This window comes from Ammospiza caudacuta, chromosome 9 (genome assembly GCF_027887145.1).
Source record: "Ammospiza caudacuta isolate bAmmCau1 chromosome 9, bAmmCau1.pri, whole genome shotgun sequence".
Classification (NCBI taxonomy): domain Eukaryota; kingdom Metazoa; phylum Chordata; class Aves; order Passeriformes; family Passerellidae; genus Ammospiza; species Ammospiza caudacuta.
The window spans coordinates 1,844,957-1,862,648 of NC_080601.1; the positions used below are offsets into that span (position 1 = coordinate 1,844,957).

The following is a 17,692-nucleotide window of genomic DNA, read 5'->3' on the forward strand; positions in this document are numbered from 1 at the left end:
GGCCCTGCCTTGGCTGGGGCTGTGTGGCCTCCCCTGCCCGGCCCTGCCTTGGCTGGGGCTCTGTGGCCTCCCCTGCCCGGCCCTGCCTTGGCTGGGGCTCTGTGGCCTCCCCTGCCCGGCCCTGCCTTGGCTGGGGCTCTGTGGCCTCCCCTGCCTGGCCCTGCCCTGGCTGGGGCTCTGTGGCCTCCCCTGCCCGGCCCTGCCTTGGCTGGGGCTGTGTGGCCTCCCCTGCCCGGCCCTGCCTTGGCTGGGGCTCTGTGGCCTCCCCTGCCCGGCCCTACCTTGGCTGGGGCTCTGTGGCCTGCCCTGCCCAGCCCTACCTTGGCTGGGGCTCTGTGGCCTGCCCTGCCCGGCCCTGCCTTGGCTGGGGCTCTGTGGCCTGCCCTGCCCGGCCCTACCTTGGCTGGGGCTCTGTGGCCTCCCTGGCCCTGCCCTGCCTTGGCTGGGGCTCTGTGGCCTCCCCTGCCCAGCCCTGCCTTGGCTGGGGCTCTGTGGCCTCCCCTGCCCAGCCCTACCTTGGCTGGGGCTCTGTGGCCTCCCCTGCCCGGCCCTGCCTTGGCTGGGGCTCTGTGGCCTCCCTCGCCCGGCCCTCCCTTGGCTGGGGCTCTGTGGCCTCCCTCGCCCGGCCCTCCCTTGGCTGGGGCTCTGTGGCCTCCCCTGCCCGTCCTGCCTTGGCTGGGCCCCAGGGCCTCCCCTGCCCAGCCCTGCCTTGGCTGGGGCTCTGTGGCCTCCCCTGCCCAGCCCTACCTTGGCTGGGGCTCTGTGGCCTCCCCTGCCCGGCCCTGCCTTGGCTGGGGCTCTGTGGCCTCCCCTGCCCGGCCCTGCCTTGGCTGGTGCTCTGTGGCCTCCCCTGCCCGGCCCTCCCTTGGCTGGGCCCCATGGCCTCCCCTGCCCGGCCCTGCCTTGGCTGGTGCTCTGTGGCCTCCCCTGCCCGGCCCTACCCTGGCTGGGCCCCAGGGCCTCCCCTGCCCAGCCCCTGGCCCAGGAGGGGAATGGGAATTGTTGTACTTCAGGGAGTCCCTTTGAGCGACCTGCGCTTTCAGGGCCTGGAGCACGCTGGCTAGAAAGGAGTTAACAAACAGGGCAAGGATGGGTCTTTTTTGGGAGATCCAGAGGGTGTTTATTCTAAGAGGGTACAGGGACAAAGACAAAAACAGGCTCGGGGTAAAATAAAGGGAAGGAGAGGTGGATCTGACGGACAAGGGCCGGTGGAAACAGGGAAAAGTGGTGCAGGGAGGAGCAGTAAACCAGGGAAACCAACAGGGGTGGAGCAATGTGGCAAATGAGAGCCAAAGGGGATCAGAAAAGGAGAGAACATTCTAGGGCAAAGCTAATATGGAAAAGAAGGCTGAACAGGGGTGACATCAACTAGGGGAGCCAATAAACCTTAAACCATTAATGTGTGGTTGCAGAGGCTCAGGGGAGGGAGCTTTTCTCACCCTGACCCCAGAGGGGGGTTTCTCATAGCCTGGTTCTGTCCTTCCAAGCTCGAAGTGCAGGCCTCCCAGCCTCCACAGGGAAGAACTTCTCTCTCCAGGCACCAGAGGACAGAGATCTTTTCCTGGAGTTCATTTTTATCGTGTGTGTTCATAGGGGTGTGTTCAGCTTTCTAGTGGTTTAACAACGTGTCAGTCTTCAAAACCAGTCACTGATTGGTGGTTTTAGGCATGGAGGAAGCTCTGAGCAGCTCCTCTCAGAAAAATCATTTCTGTGGGTGGCATCTTCCTGCCTCACCACATGTCAATTAATGCAAAACCAGCATAATTATTAATTACAGCTTGCATCCCCACTTTTATAAATGTGTCCGCCAGCACGTAGGTGCTGCCTGTTTGATTCCAGCCTTGGTGCCTTTTGCTCCTGGCAGTATCAGAACTTCTGCTCTTTTCCTGTTTGTAACAAATGTTTGTTACCAAGTCAGGAACCCAGCTGACCAAAATAGGGCAGGCAGAATTCTCATTGTTATTGCACCAGCATATTCTAGTCTATTATAGTATCTTGCAAAGTCTTTTTATGAAGTTTTCAAGGGCAGTGCAACTGTGCAACTTGAACAGTTTCCTCCTTTTCCAGGAAGGGAAAGATAACTTATAATATATTTCATTTGGGATGTTGGGGTTTTTTTCTTCTTTTCCTTTTGCTCTTCCCGTGCTTTTTAATTCTGTGCCACGCTCAGCAACAAGGGTGTGTTGTTTTTATTCTCCCCATGTTCTGCGTGACGTTTGGTTGTCTTAAAATCATTCCCCCCTTGATAAATAAGCAGTATTCAGAAGGAAAAAAAGGGAAATGCAAGGTGAATGTTGAGCTTCTACCCAGCATATGTGTTACTTTAAATTAAAAATGTTTATGTGTATTACATCAGTAAATGTCCATATTAGGAAAAAGCCTCTCTAGCTAATTGACTGCAGAAGTATCTGTAGAAATAATCACTTTGGGATCCAGTGTTTGCACCTTCAGTTAGTCTTTTCTGAAAGAGATGAAATCTCCTCTCTTCATGTGGATATAATTTCTGGTTTTAGTCTGAACTGACTGAGCATGACCAGACTGCTGCTTTTATCTAGCTGTAGTATGTGTTGTGTCCTGTACCTCTGATCCTAAAAGACACAGCTGTTGTTCTAGAAAAACCTCCCACTTTTATATGGCAGAGGCCGCATAAAAAGATTTCTCTCTCTCAGTGGAGAAATCCATAGCAAGCTCTTAATGTTAAACTCAGAACTGAAATGATGTTGCTGTTCTGATAAGTGTGTGAGTGAAAACCTCCTTGTATTTGATATCTTGCAAAGTGAAAGAGTGTGATTTTCCAACCAAAACCAAAATGTTGGGATTTTTCTGTCCTCTTCCATCAGCTTCTTAATTTATGAAGCTGAAATGGAAGTTGGTCTAAGCAACATCTGACTGATACTTCTGCTTGAGAAGAGAACCAAAAGCTGAGCAAACTTTTGTTTGGAGAACAGGAATGCTGCTTTGCTATGTTAAATAAAATATAAGATTTGATTTTTGAAGAAATAATTATTTCATTGGTTTTGTCTGTTTTTGGTACAGGTCATTAATGCTGCTTTAGCTCTTGCTGCCAGACCAAAAAGTCAAGTTGTGAAAAACAACATGGAGATGTACAGGAGTACGTGGGAGAGTCACATCCGTGTTCTTACTGAGGCTGTGGATGACATAACAAGTATTGATGATTTCCTTGCTGTGTCAGGTACGATCATTTTCAGAATCCAATTGTTCTTCTGTATGCTCTGACAATTTTTGATCACTTTTCAATAGGAAACCAGGGAAAGATGAGATTTTATAGTGATATGTGAAACCATTGCTGTTGTTTCAAATGTCCCCTCCCAGTGGGTGTGACAGGGGTGCATTTCTCCATCCCCACAGCTCCATTCACCTCTGCAGTTCCAGATCCTCTCTGCAGCTCTGAGAAGTCTCGAGGAAAGGAATTCCACATTTCTGTGCATGTACCTTAAAGAGGTTCTTGAGATACCCTGTGTTCCAGTTCCTGTGCAATGCACAGTAGACTTTCTGGAATTTTCAGTGTCACAGATATCTGTCACACAAAATAGACTTTTACAGATCTCTTCAATGAACAGGCCTTGGGTAGTAAACTGTATTTACTGAAGCAGTGAGTGTCTTCATCATTTAAAAAGATGAGTGAAAACAGTTGTTTCACTTTTTGCAGTTTAAAGATCGCAGTTCTGAAGTAAGGTTCTGCCCTCACTTTCCTTAGTGAGGAAAACAAAAGCATTTCAGTTGCTCAGTGCCTGTTTTTTCGGTTGATCCTGCTAAAATACACCTTCATATGCATAGCTTAGAAATCCTTGTGTACCTGGCATGGACTTGGGTCTGAGTGTAGAAGAATTTACTGCAAATAGTGTGGCTTAGTTATTCAGAGTTACTCTCCTGTGTGTGTCTCAGCATCTTCAGAGTAGCAGAAGCTGAGAATTATTTTCTGCCTGTGTAAGTTAGCCTTTGATGGAAGTGCTTTTTGAACCTGCCTCCCGCTTATAGTGCAAATCTTGCCTGTTCCTGAGATTTCCTGAAATTTATGCAGGTATTGCTAAAGCTGTTAATAAAGAGATAAAACAAATAAATTTCTAATGAATAAAATACATGAATCTCTTAAAAACTCATGAGATTTCATATTAGGTTAAAAATCTTCTGTCACATTTATTGAGCTAAATGATTACTTTTATCTATACAGCTATGATTCATTAAAATAGCACATTTCAGTTTGTTTTTTTTTTTTTTCCCAAAATTTCTTGGACTTGAAGAATAAAATTAGACATTCCAATAATAATTGTGTAGAAGAAAAATCTGTCATTGGGCAGCTGCTCATTTCAGAGAAGATTTCTGGCTTTTTAGTGTATTTATATTCTTTAGTTGAACACATTTAAATGATTGACTATTTCACAGTAAGTAAAAGCAGAAACTAATTCAGGTAGCGCTGATGTGTAGGCCTACATGCCATGAAGTCCAAGAAAGGTAAACATTGCTGTATTTCCATTAAATTGTGTGCAGAACATCTTCTGTAAGCTTTGGTAGAGCCCTTTGGCACATGTTAATTTAATTTGTTTAAACTTCAAGTGTCATGCTTGTTCTTAAGGGCTCTGTTGAGAAGATGTTTCTCTATGGCAATGTCACCTGTTTGCTTTGGGAAGGATTTTTTTCCTAGTTCATGTACAAAGCAGTAATTATTAGGAGTAACTGTAAGGAGCAGTGCAACCCACACTTGGTTTACTCCTCAGGGTATCAGCACCATTGCTGTGTTCTGGGGGATGAAAACATTCACACACTGCTCTGTCTAAACAGAAAGGTCAGAAGTGGAATAGGAGATGGTATCTGCCCTTTCTTGGAAATGACTCAGTAACTGGGGAAGGCAATGTGCTTTGAGGATTTTGCATTGTGTTAGAGACAAGAGAATTCCAGACCTGGTATTTAACAGCCCTGGTTTTTCTACAGGAGTTAGCATTGTACATCTCATGCCAACATGGGCATTCTGGGCAAGAAATGCCTCTTTAAATAGCAGATTGCTTTCAGAACAGGTTCTGTGCTGTGCTGGCATGCCAGCTCCTCACTCATGAGAGTTGGAGCTGCTGAGTTTGCAGGTGGGGGGAAAGAATGAATCCTGCAGTCAGAATTGCATCCAGAGTTACAGGACACTTTTTAGGAAATACAGTAAACACACCTTCCCTGCTGGTGCTGGTGATTCAGGACTCTGCATCACACAAGAGAATTGCCTCCTTCAAAGTTAATTTTAAATTTCTTCTCAGACTGATTGAGAGGTCAGTCATTTCTGACAATCCTACCTGTCCCACTGGCACTCAGGGAAGGAGAATTGTGAGCATTTGGAAGGTTGGTTGTTTTTTCTTTGTTGTTGTTTTGTTTGTTTTGGTTTTTTGTTTTGTTGTTGTTTGTTTTTAATATTAGAAATGACATCTAATAATAAACAAAATGCCGCTCTTCTTTTTCTGTGTATTGGTCTTTACTTTTCAGATTCATGCATCTTCTTGAAAATGGATTTTTTTTTCAGTTGTGTTTTGTTGTTGCCAGTTATATGGTACTATAATCAAAGGAAAACAGCACTACAGAACAAAAAAAAGATGAAATCAGGTCTTTGCAAGTGAAAAAGAGGTCTGATTGCAAAGAGTTGTAGTGGAGGTCTGTTCCTTCTAAAGGAAAGCAAGAGTTAATGACTTGTGCAAAAAAAAAAGTCATTGTAATTATGGAACACTATAAATTATGATACTGTTGTTCATAGATTTGTTACACCTTGTAGGAACAGAGAATCAGTCTCAGCCTATCAGTTTTGGATAGTTAATTTATGCAAGGAAGAATGTGGGTGTTAATCTTTACAACCCACTGACATTAAGTTAAAAAATTACTGTCATCCATTTATCATGATGATGTGAAGTTACAGATTAATAAATTAAAATGTGCTGTTGCATTTGATGCATGAATTTCCAGGAAACCAGTTTTGTTCTGCATGTAATTGCATTCATGGTAGTAAATGTGAAGTTTTATCCTCAACCCTCTGCTCTTGTAAGCTGACTCGTAGTGTCTTCTCTCTCATACAATTAGCCTGAAACAGACTTTGAGGCTCATTTCCTAATGTTGATTCTTCTGTGTTATTTTAATACTCTTTTATTCAAAACTGCCTTAGTAAACCTAGTGGGTGTAGGTAGAAAATCTGAAATGTCAGTGTTTCCTTCCTTTGTGTGTATGTTTTCTGCTCCTGATGAGGGTGTGTAATTGCAATGACAGGCTAATTGCAATTATTAAGTATTTCAATTTTGTCATGTGTTAGAAAAATGGTAAGAAAAGGCTTGGATCTTTTAGTCCCAGAATTAACTTTTGCAAGGACCATATAGGTAAGATCTGAAGTGTGTTTTATGTACTAAATTCTCAGGACTTGTGATTTTTGTTTTCTCCTTTCTGAAGAATTGGGACCAATCAGTGACTCCTGACAAGCAGGACAAGAGCCATAGTTCACTTTCCTGTGGTACTCTTGTTCTGGGGTGATGGGCAGGCTTTCAGAGCAGATCCTGGGGAATCTTCCACGTTTCTCCCACCAAATGGAGTAGAGAAGATTGCACTCCAAATGTGAAATGTGCAATGTGCAGGGAATTCTTGAAAAGTCCAAAATCATGCAAGCTAGATATTTTTTCCAGTCTTGTAGTCTTTCCCTTGCAACCTAAAAGGTATTTTTTCCTAGCATGGTGGGAAACAGTATGATGCCACCATGTTAGAACAAAAGTTGCCTTTTAATGTAAACCTTTGCCATCAGGAACCTTTAATTCAAGGAAAGCAGCAAAAGACTGGATGTCAGAGTAAAGCTGTTGGAGAAAATCCTTTTTGTGGGTGCAAACACTCTTATGGCCATCCACATCAGCTAAGAGACCATATTTCTGACTGCTTTTCTTTGATTTCAGTGAAGATTTCTCATTTTTGTTTGATTTCAGTGAAGATTTCTCAGTTAAACACCAGCAAAAATAATCAGGAAAAAGAACCTACCTTATGTATTTTATCCACAGGGCTGTTTTTGAATTTACCATCACAGAGAGGGAGCAAATGCCCAGCTTCACTTCTTTCCCCAACTTTTACAGCCCCACATGTGGAGCCCCAGCTGCTGCTGCTGCTGCAGTTTCTACTGCAGTGGTTGATTAGGAAGGAGTGGCTCAGGGGGACTTTGTCACCATGTGGGGTAGCATGTATCAAATAGCAGAATGGAGAAGCAGAATTAAAGACTAACAAGGATTAGAAGAGAGCGCCGAAGATTCTCAACTAAAACATCTTGTGCAGAGCAGGGCAAACTTCCAATTTCCTGCAGAAATTCAGTTTGAGACTTCTCCAGTTATTTGTGGTCCATATCTTGGTTTGAATTTGGTCTTAGCTGTTATTGTACAACAAATCTTAAGCAATGCAACACAACTAGTATTAATCTACTGCAATAAAATGTGAAAAAGTCTGCTTGACAAATCCCTTCTTCTGCTTGCATCACTGAGAGAAGAATGAAGTTCTTCTGAGTCACACCAATTAAGAGTAGATTCATGTAAGTATATTTCCAGAAGATTTTTTTTTGGAGGATGGAGAATGGGGCTAGAGAAGGAAGCACTGACCCAGTGCTTCATTATTTCTGTGTACTACTAAACCAGTTGAGCGCTTTTAGAAAAGATCCTGACAGAAACCTCTTGGTTGGTTTGTGCTAATTCTTGGCTGGATTGCACAGAAGTCACTTTCTGTTCCGTAATGTTCTTCTCCAGCCTGTCCAGGCTTTAAGGGTTACTTTTGGGTTTTGTTGCATTCTTTGGAAGAGCTACATGAGATGGACTTTAGTGTCTCAGCTGTATTCCTGTGTATATTGTTGGTGTTCTTTGTAGGCTTTATGTTAATGTCTGTTTGTGACTGATGGTGTAAAACACTGAGTGGAGCTCGTGCAGTTCTTCACTCGTGTTCTCCTGGGCTCAGGTACCATTGATTGCACTGAGCTCTTGTCAGTCTTACCACACTTCATCCTTAAGAGACCTTGAATTAGACGGTTGCAGGCTTTTCATATCATTGTCTCTGCATTTGTATCAAGCCAGTGTTTGTTAAGAATCATAACTTTTTTAAGAAAAGTAGGTGATTTTTTTTTTTTTTACCAAGTCTGATGAGCATTTCTTGCTCCATCTCCAGCTGAATACATTTCCTAAGCTTACTCTCCCTTGTTTTTCTTTGGTACTCAGTGACAAGAGAAGCTCATTTTGAGAGAGTGTGACTGCTTGTTCTGGATGGTGCAGTCATTCTGTCATAAATGCAGAAAACACTTGCTGAGATTAGACTGACAGAATATGTTATTAATTCTCCCCTTGGTTTTCCGGTCTGATGTATTTCCTGTTGGTGGCTAGGTTTTGTCAAATATGTAGCAGTTCTGTAGCATTATCCAATTTTGTGCAATAGAGGCAGACCTTTCCTCTATTTCTTCGAAATTACTTTGCATCAGTCATTCAAAAAAATCTCCTCATGTCTGTTTAGTTCCTCTGCCTTTTCACATCCCTAAATGCAATGACGTGGAAGTACTCTTGCAGGTTTTATAATGTTCCTGAATATCACACAGCCTTCCTTATCTCTGCCCTCTGGTAGTTACTCTGCTGTTGAGCTGTTCTTCATTATTCAGTGTCACATTCTGTACAAAGGTATTCTTTAGAAATAACTTTCTTGATGCTGCCTGTCCTGTTAATGGCATCATACTCATTTATCCATGATTCTGTCAGTCTACCCAGTGCTGGGTTTTTTTTTCCCAGAACCTCAGGTAATCTGAAAGAATAATTTATAGTTGCCATAGGAGGCAGGCAGGCAGGATGGAAGCAGGCCAAGGTATGAAGGGGGTGTTAATATCTTTTTGTTCCAGTTGAAGGGAGGAGAAAGCTCTGGGGTTTTAGTATAAAACTCTAGTTAGCAACAAAACCAGCAAACTTCAAGTTAAAATAGCTTAATTTTCCTTAGTTTCTGATGGTTTGAGAGAGGAGGGTGCAGAGCAGCAGAGGTGGTTAACATATTCTCCTCTGTTCATTGTGTCTGCTGCCCAGTAGTTCTGCTTCTTTTTAGGATCTGTGATGGCTCCCACTGATGGTCACACATCAGCAAACTGTCCAAACTAAAGTGGTAGTACTCTGGAAAAGCCTGTCCTTCCCTACTAATTCTTCTCTTACTCCATTGGAAGTTTAAGATATGCTTAGAAATTTATTTAAAGCCAGCTGCTGAAGTTCAGGTTAAAAGTTCTGAAAGGTTGTATCCAGTGTTGAAGTTTAGAAACGATTTTACAAGTGATTCTTTGATTTATTCCTAAATTTGCTCGGTTCTTTAGTAGTGTGCATTTCCATTGAAAAGGTCTCATTTCCTTCCTCTCCCACCCCAAAATCTTCTCATTTCTTTCCTCTGAAGTTTATATTCTAAAACTTCTAGCATCTTTCCTTCCTCCTTTTCTCATTAAAAGCAGCTGAAAAATCCTTCTGCAAGATGCCAGTATGTGTGGGTAAGGCTGTAAAACTTTAATGCTGTGTCTGCTAATTTAGGGTAGCCTCTTGCAAACAGTGTATGACATCTCTGCCTTTTTCTTTTGATGCACTTTATTGTGTTGTGGCTTTATTCAGTGATTCAGGAATGCATGTTAGTGCCCATCATGCTGAACAGCTACACCAAGCCTGCATTATGGGAGGTGGGGGGCTGAGGTTTCTGCAGTTTGCACTTCTGCAGGCACAGCTTTATGTGCTTTACTGGTCACTTGTTTTTTGTCAAAATACACAGTTCTGCTCAAGTCAAATACAAAGTGTTGGGTGTAATCAGGGCTAATCAGATTAGACAGTGTAATAATGCAGTAATTTTCATCTTTGTGGCTACTGAAATGCTCTTGGTCTGGACTCTGAGATGGAGACATCTAAGGGGCTCCCTAGTAGGGCTTGTTTGTAGAGCCAAGATCACCCTTTTAACTTTGTGACATTGCTGCACATTTTATTATGTTAAAAAAACACCACTTGATGAGTAGCACTTCTGTGTATGGAAAGGCCAGGTCTCAGCATGGAAATATGAATAGCATTAAGTTTTGGATCTTGACCAGCTCTGTTTCACATCACTTGGGGCAGTTGTAGTCACTAAGATGGCAATGTGGACAGTTGAAGTCACTCAAACTGCAAAATACACTGTAAATACATGGGCAAGGAGTAAGGGAATGATTCAGATTTCTGTCTTGCTTATCTCTCTTGATATAATTTGTTTTCCATCAATGGTTTAAAGTTCTGGTTTAGTTTATTACCGCTTTTCCAGTCCATGTAGCATTTTACAGATGAATTCCTCACAAAAATTGCCAATTACAGATTTGCCCTTAGCATAGCTATAGAGATCATGGGGAAAAAGCCCAAACCAACACGATGCTATTCAGAGACTTAGATGAAATTCAGTGTTGTCATCCTGGCCTGCTGGTGCTGCACTAGCAAAACACCATGCTTTGCTTTTTGTAGGAGAATAAACATAAGAATCTGAGTAGAGATGTATGCACTTAATCACAGTTCCAATAGGAAGGTAAATGAAACTGTGGGTTTCAATAACTTCTGTATCAGGTTTGTTTAGCCTGACTGTAATGTGCTTCAGGATAAAGATGAATTTGCTAAACTTAAAATGGTCAAGCTCCCTCTTCACTGTTCTCACCTTGCTTGTAAGAAAATGGCCGTGGATTTTTCCCTTTTTTATCAGTACTAGGAGCTGGATCTGCACATCACTGAGCATGCAAAGTTTGTTTTTGCTGGTGCAGCTCTTAGCCCTTAATGACCCACCTGGAAATTCTGCCAAAGCCATCATAATGCTTTGCCTTTGCTGGGAATATCCTCTGCTTCTCCCTGCTCTTTCTTTTAAACTCCTTTTCTTCCATAACTTTATAATGCTGTCATTTCAACAATGTAGGGATGTATCTTGTGGAGGAGTAGGAGGTTTAGTTGTGCTCCTTACTAAAATGGATATTTTTAAATGCAAGTAAGGACAAGAACTATTTGCAGCATCTTAGATCTATCTTTACTATCAGGTATTCTTTGGGAAATCACAGCATTATTTGCCTTTAATTACTGTTGAGCTAGCATGCTTCTAGTTTTCTTCATTAACTTCAGAAATTTCTAGGCTGAACTGTAGTAACTAATTTATAGGGCAGTATTTTGCATAGGCTTAGGGTTTTTTTCACTGCACATTTGAGTTCATTGACATTGAACTGGTTTGCTTAATTCACTGATCACTTGGTGCTGTGATACCATCTTCAGTTCTTTGTTGTCAGCTTTGACTGCCTGCAATGAGAAAAGACAAGAAAAATTCCCTCCTTCATTACTTCAGGACTCTCCTTTTATATTGCTTTTGAAAGCACTGAATTACACTATTTCAGAGCCAATCCCTGTGGGAATGCTGCCTTACAGAGTTGGGAAGACTGTCTGCTTGTTTCTGCCCCTTCTTTTGTCTTTTGTGAGAAGTAACACCAGTAAATCTGTCATTTATCCTGTGCCATCTCAGAGCTCTCTGGGAATAGCAGTTGAAAGCCTTTTAGAAATGCAGTGTACAGTTACCAGCTGCAGTGCTTATCTCACTCTGCACTGGGGCCTCCAGTTTGTGATGCACAGCTTCCTGCTCTAGGGGGCTGCTTGGGCTCTTAATTATGCAGTATTCCTGTCTCTCTGTTCTCTTTGATACAGTGGTTAATACCAGTTTGCCAGCAGAAATACTACATGCAGCTTTCTGATTGCCCTGATTCCTCCCAACCACGTCACCACAGTCATCCATTTCCCTTACTCTGTTATTAAGATAAATAGAACTTGAAATGCTGCATGGCACAATGGACAGTTGGAATAATTTTCAGGTTTATTTTCAGAGGAATATCTTCTTCTGGGAGATTTGTTGATGTCATGGTAGCCATTTTGTTTTAATTGAAAGTCTTGCACTGTCTCCAGCTTCCCTTCAATACCCATATTCCATATCCTTGCCTCAGAAGTAGCTTGCAGTCCTGGTACACTGATTTAAATGCAGATTGCTCTTGCAGCACTCCTGGCCTAGGCTCAAGGGCAAACATGACAGTGTGTTACACTTGTTTGGCAGTGGCTGTGTTCTTAGGGACTGCTTGGTCAGGTCTGTCATGCCCTGCCACTGGATCTGACCATGGGTCACAGGCTCATTTTGGGAACCATTCTGGCAGGCCTTGTCCCATGAAAACCTGCTATTCAAATTTATTATTTACTAAACCAAGATTTTCTGCACTTGTTAGTGAGGTTATGGGAACATTTTAGTGGTGAACTTTTGGAGAGCTGTAGAGGGGTAAGAGTGAATGGGATGCATGAAGTCACTGAGCAAGTGAGCAGGACTAAAGAGCTGGGTGGTGCAGTTCAACACTGGACTTGGAATTGAAATTTCATATTGAATTCCTGCTCTGTTCTTTCAGTAATTTGGAGCTGAGACTTTGTTAGCTGCGAGATTCATTTCTCATCACGAGCTTTGCAACCTACTGGTACCTTCCTAAAAAGTTTAGAAGGCTGATGCATTTGGAATTCACTTTGTATGGGATTTGGCAGCCTTTGAAGCATGGTCTAAGATGCATGGGTTTGATGCAGATTTGGATTAATTTTTGTGTGTTTATTTCCCAACAGGCTGCTTGCTAATGGCTTTCCAGCTGCAGCTGTGGCAGTAGCTTTTAATGGTTTTGTGAAGCTTTGCAGGAATTGATTTGCTTGCTTTTTGTAATGAGGCCTACTGGAAACATCCACAAGTGTTCCCAAGAACTGGTATGAACAAAAGCACAACCAAATGGTAAGGGAAGATTTTGGTCAATGGTGTTAGGAGTTCCATGTGACAGTGCTGCTGTGGTGCAGAATGCAGGACTCTGTTTCAAGAACAAGGCACAAAATCCTTATCTGGGAGAGCGGGTTCCAGCTGTGTTGGAGTTCTGAAACTGGAGTGTGCTTTATTACTGGAAGCAGCATGTCCAATCTGTCCTTTCAAAATGAAACATGAGCAAACAGATTTGCACATGTGCACAAGATGAGCAAGAGCTGATTCCCCTCTTGTGAGCCTGTTATCAAGCAGGAGCATTCAAATGAGGATTTCTTGATAACCCAAAGGCAGCCTGCCTTTGGATAGGACATGTGCTTGTTTGCTGCAAAGCTGGGACCTGGGGGAGAAAAAACCAAGTGTGAAATCAGAGTGCTAATTGAGTATGTGGGGTGCACCAAGTGTGACTTATGCCCTGACTTCTGTTGCCTGTAAGTTTAGCAGATAGCTCAGGTTTGGTCCCAGAAATTTGGTGGATGGCTGTGTCGCAAACTTCCAACACACCTCCCAGACTTAGGTGCTCTGAAACCCAAACAAGTTGAAAACAAACCAGAGCACCTGTCCTCCACCAAGAGCAAAAATGGTACCAGCTTAGACTTCAGTGGGAAAGCTGATCTAATGAAGGGGCAGCTTCTCTCTGCAAGTGAGAGGTGACTTCTCAAGAGCAAACAACCAGATGTGCAGAGGAGTATTCACCAGGAAAACTGATAAGTTTGTCACAGCTTAGATGTTACCATTTTTGTAAGGGGGACTTGAGAGTTTCCAATTGTCTCTTGTCAGTGAAATGCTTTTTCTCTGTTAACACTTGTTCCTCTGTGCCCTGGTTGTTGTAAAAAAATATTTATAGGTGTTGACCAGCTGCTTACTATAGCAGGTACAAAGCTGTAACAAGAGAATATCATCATAAAGTCAGAATTTTCACCTGAGCAATTATCTAAGAGTGGCAGATGGCTGGGATCTTTTAACAATATTTTATAGACCAATGAAATAGCCAGCATTTAACAGAAGAGTCTGCTTTGTTGCTCACACTGTGAAGCAGGTAACACAAAGCTCTCCAGTTTTACACCCCTGATCTTGCAGAAGGAAATAGATGATATATTATCATGTCTGTTAATTCTCCCCTCTCCCCACCTGAGGAAATGAAATCTTTTGAAGGTAACAAATTGTCCAAACCTTCCAGCTGATGCAAAGACAGACAATGAATATTCTCTGGTAATTGCAAATTTCTTCTTAGGCTGTTTGGTCCAGACTGGGAAGGTTGCCAGCCCTTCATTCTGTAGCATGTGCTGTGAAATGATGAACTGGGTTATCAGCTATGCATTGATTTGTAAAATAGGTGCTATGAACTGTTTCCCTGTAATCTGGCTAGTTATTCCCCTGCTCCAAAGACAACTTCTTTCCAATGAGCTAAGTCTCAGTGTAATTCCTTCAGATAATCCTTTACTCAGAGATCATTGCTTTTGCCATTTTAGACCTAAAGATTTTTGATTTATCAAGGCCTTTCTGAGTTTTTAAGAGATGTTTTCATGAAGTTAGGCAATATTTTAGCTAGATTTGGATTCTGAATGCAGAATTTAGAAAGCAAAATAAATTTTCCATTTGCCAGTCACAGAAGGGCAGAAAACAAACTTATTTATGCCCTGTTTAGGGCCTGCTCATATTTCACCTAGGGCAGTAAAAGTGCAGATTTCTGTTCTCCTCTTTTGGCAGAGCAAATGATATGGAAAATTGAATCTCAACTTTCGTGGCACTGAGAATACAACTTTCCTTTTTTCCTTTTTTCCTTTTTCCCTTTTTTCCTTTTTCCTTTTTCCCTTTCTCTTTTTTCCTTTTTTCCCTTTTCCCTTTTCCCTTTCCCTTTCCTGTCATTTCTATCTGCTTTAGTTAATTGGGTTTCTGAGTAACTCTGCTTTGAAACTGGGCAGGCAGGTGAGGCACAAAAGACAAACCAGGGCTTATGGAGCATTTTTGGGGGACACAGTCCTCTGCTTATATGCTGAAGGAGAATGCTGTCCTTAGTTCAGAATTCTCCCACAGACATTTCCAGCAGGCTGCTGCAAAACTAATGGCAGTGAAGAAAAGGATCAAATTGCCAGGAAAAGTCTCTCCTGTTCTGTAGTTCATCTCCTGCAAAAAGAATCCTCCCAGAATTTTCACCTGAGGTTTATAAAAGTGACAGAAAGGGAAACTGTCTGCTGTGTTTTTTGAGAGGGAACGTTCTGAGGAGGATAATGAATGCTCTGGCTGTGCTGTGTGGTGGAAATGAAGGGAACAGGCCCAGGCTGAGTATAAAGAAAATGGTTATCCTGTGTATTTTTTGAGCTGGCTGGCACGTAGTAAGGGAAAATGTGACGGAATTTTGTAAGGCAAATAATTCTCCATTATCCAGTAGCTAAAATGAAGAATGAAAAGTAATTATTATGTCTAAGATAACAAGCTGAAAAGCAAAGTCTGAGTAAAGGCTGGCAGTCAGTGGGAAATGTTCTGAACAATTGTGTGTCAGAGTCAGTAAAAGCCTTGCTGATGTGGGAGAGGTGTGTTCAGTCATCTGGGGAGTCTGGTGTGCCCCTGCTCCCTTTGGCTGGCAGTTCTTACTGCGCTTCCCTCTCTGTCACAGAATCCTACATCCATTGTGGTTGGAAGGGATGTGCAGGTCTAGTCCTTCCTGCTGCTCACAGCTTTGTCTGCGTTCTATTCAGACCAAGAACAACCTCTCTGAGTTCTTTATTCTGGTGAATTCCATTATCCTGGCAGTGATTCCCCATCTCTCCCACCCCAGTCCTCAGCAGCTTCATTTTCACTGTTACTGTTCACTCACCAGCCTCCCAGAAGTGAAAAGCCAGAGACAATTAACCTGTTAATGCAGAATTAAGGTTATGTGGCAATGTTTTTCTAGTATTCTGCATTCACTAAAATTTAAATACCTAAAAAGCATTGTCAGAGGAGAAGGATGTATGCTGATTACCTCAGAGCTTCTTGAATCTGTCTGGAAGCACTTTAAATGAAATATTTACTCCTAATACAATATTAGCTACTTTTTGGAGCAATTAAGTGTATAAAGCAGGTTAGTTGAAGTAGGCCTTGCTATGGAAGAGGAAATGGGGACTGTTTGTCAATCCCCACATTTGTGGGCAGATTTAGGAGATTGTAGAATTGAGTGGTCTGGGCTGGAAGGGACCTTGAAACCCATCTGGTTCCAGACCCCTGCCTTGGGCAGGGAAAGCATCAGCTAGACCAGGTGGCCTAGAATTCAGATGTAAATAGCCTGTAGCCCGAGAATTCTGATGTAAATACCTGCACATTGGAGAGTTGTGGGATCTCAGCACCTCAGGATGGAGGTGCAGAGTGGCCGAGACCACCCTTGGGGGGCTCGGGAGTCCTGGAATGCTGCCAGAAGTGTCTGGTGGCTGGACTTTGATCCTACACAGGAGACAACCCCTGTATGAGGACTGGGAGGAATTCACTGGGTGAATTGTGAAGGGATAAGCTAATTAGAGTGTAAGACACAGGGTTTAGGATTTTGGTACAGGGGGGTCTAAAGAAGTAAGATGGAGGAATTGGGGCGTGTCCTGTTCTTCTTCTTCTTCTTCTTGGCCTCCATCTTCTGTGGTGATGGTGGCACTTTGGGATTGGTTATTACTAGAAGTGCACCGGTTAATAAGGGTAGAAGGTATTGGAGAAAAATGATAAATATTGTACACGTAACTTCGGGTATAAAGATAAGTGACCGCCCGGGGGCTTCGGCAGTGTGCCCATGGCTGACTTGCTGTGCAGACCTCTGTCGGGCTGAAAGAAAATCTTTTAGATAAACAATTAATAAACACCAAGACCGAGACAAGATCAGAAGTCTCTCCTCGTCCTTTGAAGCGTCGGCTCTTCAAGGCCATCCCTGGGCCTTTCCAGGCCACCTAAAAAGCACCGAAAACCTTACAGAGAGTCAGTCTCTTTGCTGGAGCTGAGACAGAACAAGGTTTCCAGTCTAGTTTTCCTACAAGAAGGTTTGCTGCCTCATGGTGGCCCAGTGGCTTTCTGCTCACTGTTATCAGGGTTAATGTGGTCAAATGAAGGTCGAAGGGGTTTGTTCCATTGTACTTCAAGAAGTTGAAGGATGCATTTGTTAAGAAGGTAAATTACTCTCTTGGAAGAAATTCACTGGTTTTGGTTATAGCTGCTTTGGTGAAGAGAATGCTGTTCTAGGAGAAAGTTGTTATTAAGATCATGATTAGCTAGGTTATCAACATTACAATTGCCTAGGTTCATAGCTGAGACATGACTAGTCTGAGTAAAATTTGCTGTGTTCATTCTGGAATTTAGTAGCAGTTGGAAAGGAGCAGGAGGGCATATTGCAAACACAGCTTCTGGTTAGAGTGATTTCTAAGGATTAAACAAGAATGCTCTGTTTTATTTACTCTCCATTGTCTCCTCTTCTCCTGTCCACTTCCAATTCCTTCTTTTTCCCTTCTGGTCCTACAGAGCCAGCAGCATGTTACAGAGTATTAATACATTAAAAATTCAGTGTTGCCTGTGCACGGTGTTGAGGGGAAGTATGAACCATCTCCTGTAAGTTTAGAATATAAGCTGAGCTGAGATTCTTAGGTGACTGTAGCCAGAGAAGAGAAATGGGCACCCCCGAGGCCCAGGTCCTTGCAGACCTTTAGATGTGCATGAGGAGGATGAGGAGGATTGCCCTAAAATCAGTAATTTCGTCAGCTGACACAAGGAGGGTGTGTTTGGGAGGGCTGGGGCCAAGCTCCACGAGCTCATGTCACCCTGCATGTTTCTGGGGGAAGTGCCCAGGGGACAGCTGAAGTCTGGACATGGAGCAGTGACCCCTGCCCAGTTGGATATGTTGACATTTTCGCTTTTCCTGGCT

The 17,692-nt window shown here is 43.0% G+C and overlaps 1 protein-coding gene across 1 annotated transcript in view; it reads left to right on the forward strand.

Annotated features, from left to right (window-relative positions):
- CTNNA3 (catenin alpha 3) overlaps positions 1–17,692 on the forward strand; it is a 415,687-nt gene that overhangs the window by 292,949 nt on the left and 105,046 nt on the right. Inside the window, exon 11 of the mRNA XM_058810887.1 lies at positions 3,037–3,193. Coding sequence (XP_058666870.1) covers positions 3,037–3,193 — 157 coding nt within the window. The remainder of the gene's footprint in view (positions 1–3,036; positions 3,194–17,692) is intronic.